Source organism: Aegilops tauschii, chromosome 2 (genome assembly GCF_002575655.3).
Source record: "Aegilops tauschii subsp. strangulata cultivar AL8/78 chromosome 2, Aet v6.0, whole genome shotgun sequence".
Taxonomy (NCBI): domain Eukaryota; kingdom Viridiplantae; phylum Streptophyta; class Magnoliopsida; order Poales; family Poaceae; genus Aegilops; species Aegilops tauschii.
Genome location: NC_053036.3, coordinates 22,428,743 through 22,436,313, shown reverse-complemented (window position 1 = coordinate 22,436,313; position 7,571 = coordinate 22,428,743). Strand labels below are relative to the sequence as shown.

Below are 7,571 nucleotides of genomic sequence, written 5' to 3'. Positions count from 1 at the left end.
GGTCACAGATTGCATATCTGATAACTTATGCACCAAGGTCCTGGTAACTTCAGCGACCCGAGGGGGGGGGGGAGTTGATCAAATATACCCGGGTAACTTTTCTGCGAATAGCATGATAACTCACACATTGCAGACCTGATAACTTATGTACCCCTATTCTGGTAACTTCGGCGACCGAAGGGGGGTGGGGGGTTGACGAACTTTTGTGTGAATAGCATGGTAACTCACACATCGCAGACCTGATAACTTATGCACCCCATCCTGGTAACTTCGGCAAGGAATGCGGGGGGGGGGGGGGGGGAGTTGATGAAATATCCCCTCGGTAGATTTTTGTGTCGATATCATGATAAGTCACACATCGTATACCTGATAACTTATGGAACCCAGTCCCGATAACTTTGGTACGGGGGTGGGGAAGGGGAGTTGACGAAACATCCCCTCGGTAACTTTTTGTGTGAATAGTATGGTAACTCACACATCGCACACCTGATGACTTATGTACCCCAGTCCTGATAGCTTTGGCATGAGGAGGGTGGGGGAGGGGGGGTAACATTTGTGTGAATAGCATGGTAACCCACACGTTTGCAGACATGATAACTTATTTACCCTGGTCCTGGTAACTTTGGCGAGGGGGTTGATTAAATATACCCACGGTAACTTTCATGTTAATAGCACGGTAAATCACGCCTCGTAGACCTGATAACTTGTATACCCTGGTCCTAATAACTTTGGGGACCGGGGTGGGGGAGGGAGGGACATCATGACATATACCCCCGGTAACTGTCATTGATGAAGTGGATTTTTTTCCAAGAGATAGCTTTCTTTTTTCTTATGACAGTAGTAAGAAAGAGTTTAAAACAACTTCGTTTTCAAATAATGAACAACAAACTAGGTTGGTGTGATGGTTGTTGGGCTTTGTACTTGGGCTTGTCCTTTCCACCCTGACGTAGGTTCGAATCCCATGTAGGTAATTTTTTTCGCGTTTTTAATTATGGTGCAATAAATCGATCGGGAGGAGCACGGGAATAGTGGGTGGAGCATTGTTTCCCCCGTCGAGGGGATCATGCAGATCTGTTGCTTAACGTCCAGTAGACTGGACGTTAGCACAGTCCTTAAACAAAATAACTGAATCCAGCTTGTGCTCTGAAGGAAAATTATCACTATTACATAACACCATGAGGAACTACAATACCAGATGTACCCAGTTTAAGAGCATGCCATACTATTTTAGCATCATAAAAAATAAATTTATGTTTGTCATGTCTTGTCTCTTGTATGAATCAAAAGGTGCACTCGAAAACTTCAAACCATTATAGGAATACATCCAATGCTAAAAATTTCAAGTACTCAGCCAAGATTAGGAGCAAACTTAGTGTTCTATGGAGCTCACCATACTCAGCGAACAACAACAATCTATTAAGCAGTACACACTGGAGCTGGACGAGCTCCTGTTGAGAGAGGAACTAGTGTGGAGACAAAGGTTGAGAGCCACTTATTTGAGAGAGGGAGACCGGAATACAATCCATTAAACTTGTCCAACTGGTATTGCAGTTCCTGGTGTAATGGAGAAAGAGATAATTTTTTTCTTAAAACACGATCTGTCATTTTTTCCCCTCTCCTGATCCTTATTGTACTGGCTGAGTCATATCTCCAATATTGCCTGATCCATGTTGATAGGAACTCATACACAATGGGTGCAGTCTGTTGTGGCCTTGTGGATGCATACCAATTTTTTAGGAACTACCTTCCCTAGGACCCAGGTTACAACGGGCCATGACTCAAACCTTGACCCACCATGTATCAAATCATTGCCTAATATTTGTACACATGCAAATGCAGTTCATTTGAATTTTTTTCAAATCTTGAATTTGTTCTCAGTCTCCATGAATTACATAGGTGTTTTTTTACAGAGGTGTGTTAATTAAGAGGTCACACTTTTGCAGAAGCATGAGATGGCTTGAATGCACCCGTCCTACCCAATTACATACAAAAAGTCGTCAGTAAGGTCTTCAATCTTAGGTTCCAGCTTGCCCGGCATCCTTCCATCCATGCATTCTTGCTAGTTGCTACCGGCCTTCGAGGTTCGTGATGGTCAACTCATTGCTAGATGTGTTCTCCTCCATGTTGAGAAGGTCCACCGGAGTTCTCGCCGGCATGCAGACAACCGGCCGAAGTGGCCGCCCTGGCGCCTGTTGGTGCGACAACATGGGGATTACTGCAGCCATTTGCGGCCGTTGGCTTGGGCTCTCCTGAACGCACAGTAGCCCTACCTGGATCCACGTCTTAACATGCTCTAGCTCTGCTGGGGAACAGCCGCCACGCACAGCTGGGTCAAGGAGCTCGAGGCTCCTGTTTTCTTCATACAGATTCCATGCCTGCAAAAAATTTAGCCTGTTTTGTCAAGGTCATCATGGAATTCAATGTGGTTCCACCAAAATGTGTTTCTTGGTTCAAGCGAACCGGGTTGAGACTTGGGGTATGTAGGCATGAAATTTCAAATTAGAATGAATTTATTTTGATTATTTTTCTTTCGGTTGCAAGATAGCTAATTGATTGCTTACATGAGCTATGAGGTTGAAACTTCGTTGGTTCCTCCTGCCACTGACGATCTCCAGCAACAGCACACCGAAGCTGTACACATCCTGCATGAATGATACCATGCCGTCCATGGCATACTCCGGTGACATGTAACCACTGCCATCACATGACACCATACAAAAAACTGTAAGAAAAGCTGGCTATCGAAATAAAAAGTCGAGGTAACTTATAGTACTTGACCATTGGTGTGTTATGCAAAGTTGCAGATCTTACTATGTCCCAACAATCCTTTCTGTGATGGTGGAGTCCTGACTGTTGTCTCCGCTGCTGCTGAACAGCTTCGCAATTCCAAAATCCGATATCTTGGCGACCATCTCCTCATTAAGGAGAACGTTGGCCGCCTTGAGATCTCGGTGGATCATTGTGTGCCTTGAGTCCTGATGAAGGTAGACAAGCCCTCTGGCAACTCCGAGGATGATGTCCATCCTGGCCTTCCAGCTCAAAGTGGCGCGCCTCCTTGGATCTGTTGGCGAATTCACAGAATTGAGCGTGGCAATTTCTCGAGCAGAAATGGTAACTATTTCGCTGCAGTGAGTGAAACGTCATACTTACCAAAAATAAAGGTGTCCAAGCTCTTGTTGCTCATGTATTCGTAGACAAGTATCCTGTCCAAGCAGTGGATGCAGCAGCCGAGCAGGCGTACCAGGTTGCGGTGCTGCAGCTTGGCGATCAGGTCCACCTCGTTCTTGAACTCTTTCAGGCCTTGCACTCTGTTCTCCGCTGAGAGCCTCTTCACTGCAACCTCTTGGCCGTCTGGCATTTGACCCTGATAAGTTCAGTTGAGTTAGTCAGACACTAATTTCCCACACAAGTACTACTAAGACTAGTACTCCTATCCACATGCTGCTTATAGGACCAGTCGACCACAGTTCTGATTGACATGGTACAGGGATTGTAATACGATTGCAATGTGCAAAGCACCACTGTATCACCTTGTACACAATGCCGAAGCCACCGCGCCCGATCTCGTTCTCAGGGCGGAACCCGTCGGTGGAGGCCCTAATGGTTTCGAGGAGGTACGTTGGACACTCGCCCCTCATGATGTCATCAAACACGGCGACTGAAAAAATGGCATGAGCAATCAGATGGCAGTATCAGATTATTTTCCTGAAATGCATGCACCAAGGACTCTATCTGACCTCCCATCCTGCGGCGCTGGAACTTTCTCCAGATCAGGAAGCTAAGTGACAGCAGAAGCAATGCGAACCCCGCTATCACCGCTGCGATGACGGTGAGAAACTTCTTGCTCTTGGTTGTATCTGAATTATGATACATGTGTAGTGTCAGCATCGTCGAAAACTTGCGATTTTTTTTACTACTCCCTCTGTACCGAAATACATGACGTTTTTTAGGCTAAAGTCAAAATTTGATTTTGGAGCTCGGTCTCCATTGTGGCAGGTGTTTGAAAATTTTAAAATTCCAAAAAAATTATATTTTTACATTTCAAAAAAATCTAAAAAATAGAGACATACATGGAAGCATAACACACATGTGTGCAAATTTTTAGGATGAAATACTTTGAAATAAGGGCTGTTCAATAAAGACAAATTTGTGGCTTTTCAACACATGAGACTATTCATCCCAAAAGTCCATAAATTTGTTGTTTTTGCACAGATCGCATCTCAAGGTACTTCATCCTAAAAATTTACACACATACACATCACATCTTTGTATACTTGTATAATTTTTTTCAGATTTTTTTTAAGACTAAAAAGTATGAATTTTGATTTTTTTCAAAAAATTCGGCCTTCATGGAGGCGAGCTCCAAAATGCCATTCTCGGCTAAAGTAGCCTACTAAAACATCTTATATTTTAATACCGAGGGAGTATATATATATATATATATATATATATATAGCTAGTGACCCACTATTAGTAGGTTGACATGTTTATCCTGGTAGGCGATCGACAAGGACACACCAGTGATTGTTTGTAAAATAGAAGTCTGTGCAGGGACAAAAGGTCTGACTTCAGTTTCAACATGAATTGTTAATATCTAATCGGTGGTTGAAGTCAAGCTTGGTGAGGTGGAATATGAGGACGGGTTTGTTTTATGCACGCAACTGGGCGATTAGATAAGAGAGAATTGCGTATGTCCGATGAGTCGTGGACCTGAAATATTTGGGGTCATTCGTATCTCTCTCTCTCTCTCTCTGAACCAAATTATTTTGTGTGGAGTGATGAAATATCAACCTCCAGCTGCCTATTTTCTATTCCATGGTTGGAACTGGTTGGCAGGGGGAAGAAGCAAAGTCAAACAAGAGCATCGAAGAGCAGTATTTTAGAACGTCCATTTGGTGAGTGGTGCTGACTTCATCAATTTTAAGATATTGTGTTGGCCTCCAAATTTTGAAGGTTAAACTTATAGAGATAGATTGTGCATGTGCATCCTCGGAGGCCTTGCCATGGCCCCCTATACTCCGCCTCAGGGCTGCGCATCTTCTTCTCACCGGATTCAACTGGGGTCATTCATATGTTTTCTCTCTCTTTGGATGAAATTTTATTGTGTGGAGTGGTGAAATATCAACCTCCAGCTGCCTATTAACTATTCCATGTTTGGAACTGATTGGCGTGGCAGGGAGAAGAAGCAAAGTCAAACAAGAGCATCGAAGAGTTGTATTTTAGAACGTGCTTTAATATGACAGATAGAACATCATGGGTACTGGACACACTGAGACAATTGGGGGCGCGACTATTTCATAGGCGCCTTATCTTTCCTTTTTGGAGTTTATTCAATCAGTACCGTTTGATCCAGATCCAACGGCCGAGAGTCTTTCTACCTCCTCATGAACCCCCAACCGACGGCGGCTGAATAGTCGCCACCCGCCACCCGTGGCCGGTTGCGCTATTGGGCGCGCCTTGTAGCCCCACCCTTCCCTGAACCGCTGCCCACAGTTGTGTTGCCCTACCACGGGCTTTCTCTAAACCCTGAACGATCCTATTACCGGTGACCTCCCGCACCCCCCCCCCCCCCTTCTCCCCTCTCCTTTCCCACACCAGACCTTTGACTCCCCTCCACCTGGGACACCGCTTCGGCATCATCCCTCGCTCCGTGTTGCTCCCGTCCGAGACCTCGCCGCGGTGCTCTGTCTCCGCCTCAGGCCCGCGCTTCCTCTTCTCTACCGATCAGACTAACACGGTGAAAAATTTCAGGCGCCTACTCAATAGCAAACCCGGACACAATTTACTTGCGACAAACCTTACTTTGGTCGAAATGTTTGGTTCTACCGTTATGGAGCGCAAGGGAATTCAATTCCTATCGGGAATTGGAACTTAACTAACTCTCAAACTGACAAGCATTGATCTATGCAAAGTAACGTTGCCTAGAGCATTTGATTTACCTAGGTCAGACATTGCCAGCCTGACGAAGAGATCCTGGCCGCCGTCGACGAACCGCGTGTCCATCAGCTCGCCGAACCACTGAATGCATCCGCTCCCGCCTCCACCACCACGGATATCCGACGCGGCGTATGCCGTGCACGAGCAGTTGGCCAGGCACCTCCGGCCGCACTCCTCAAGCGAGGCGCTGGCGTCCACGCTGCTGCCGTGCGTCTCCGGCAGCTTCACGCCGCGCAGGGCATAGAACCCGTCACCACCACCCAAGCCGCACTGTAGCGGCGTGCTGCGGGCGCACCCGCCGGACGCGTTCCGCATGCGCCACTCCGCCGGCGAGCTGGGCCGGAACCCTCGGACGCAGCCGCACACCACGGCGTCCACCACGTTGCAGACGCCGAAGGCGCCGCACAGGCCGTAGCGATCGCACTGGTCGCGCGGCCCCGACCAGAAGACGCTCCACGTCACCGCCGCTTGGTCCCAGACCATGCGCTGCATGACGCCGGTCTCGTTCAGGACGACGCGGGACACCGGCGAGCCGGCGCGGTCGCGGAACACGTAGGAGACCTCGTCGGTGGTGTTGGTGAACCGGAACTCGAACATGTCCTCGAAGGCGGTCATCTCCGGGATGCCGCTGAACCGCATCCCGTTCCACGGCCCGGTTCGGTACGTCTTGCGCCCCTTGCCCCAGACGTGCAGCTCCGGCGAGCCGCTGCTGGTGTCCATCACGTAGCGGAAGTCCCCGGGCGACGGGTCGTCGGCGCCGCGCCACGACGAGAGGGCCCACAGCGCGCCGGTCCTCAGGTCCTTCCCGCACCGCATCTCCGCCACGAACGTGTTGGTCGGGTGCTCGAAGCTCTGCCACACCACGGCGCCGGCCGCGTCCGCGAGCACCAGGTTGCCGTTGTCGCGGAGCTGCGCTACCGTCGCGGACGAGGAGTTGGACGACCAGACGGTCTCGTTGTCCCTCGCGGCGTCGAGGAGCACGAGGTCTCCTCGGCCGCTGAGCGCGAGGATGCCGGAGGACGAGGCGTTGAGCGGGCGGTCGCGGTTGGCGACCCAGATGACGGCGGCCGGGGAGACGGTGAACCATATGCCGAGGAACCACTTGGTGCCGTTGGCGACGGGGAAGAGGCCGAGCTGGAAGACGTCTCCCGGCGAGACCAGCCTCTGGTCGGCGGCGATGGCACTCCGCTGTGTCAACGTGCTGTCGGCGGCGACGGGCGTGGCTGTGAGAAGCAGCACGGACAAAGATACGAGCAAGAGTCGGCGGTGGCTCTGGCCCATGATCTCCCGGCGGGCTGAATACGGAAGGCCGCAGCTTCGCCGGGAGTCAGGGAATGTAGCTGTGGAGTGTGTGGATTTCTTCACAAGTTCTGTAGGAGTAGTATGATTATGTTGGAAACTACTCCGTAGTATAAAAATAGAAACGATTGGGAAGTTTTGACAAATTAGACTCGTCTGTTGGCATTTGCCAACCTATTTCGTTGTGTGCAGACGCAGCAATCAAGAATTCCTGGTCAGAATTCTTGCCCAACCACTGAAGCATGCACGGTGACAGACAGGTGATTTGACCATTGCACACTACGACTTCTTTTATTTGCGGGGATTGTACACTACGACTTGGGGAAATCGTTAGT

General features: G+C 49.1%; 1 protein-coding gene across 1 annotated transcript; it reads right to left on the bottom strand.

Annotated features, from left to right (window-relative positions):
* Window positions 1–1,808: 1,808 nt before the first annotated feature.
* On the bottom strand, window positions 1,809–7,354 carry LOC109733196 (receptor-like serine/threonine-protein kinase SD1-8). Its single transcript, XM_020292386.4, has 7 exons — window positions 5,940–7,354; window positions 3,738–3,857; window positions 3,531–3,658; window positions 3,151–3,364; window positions 2,812–3,061; window positions 2,562–2,694; window positions 1,809–2,375 (listed from the first exon to the last, which is right to left on the bottom strand). The coding sequence occupies exons 1-7, from the start codon at window positions 7,216–7,218 to the stop codon at window positions 2,067–2,069; spliced, it is 2,433 nt and encodes an 810-aa protein (XP_020147975.1). The 5' UTR covers window positions 7,219–7,354; the 3' UTR covers window positions 1,809–2,066.
* Window positions 7,355–7,571: the final 217 nt, after the last annotated feature.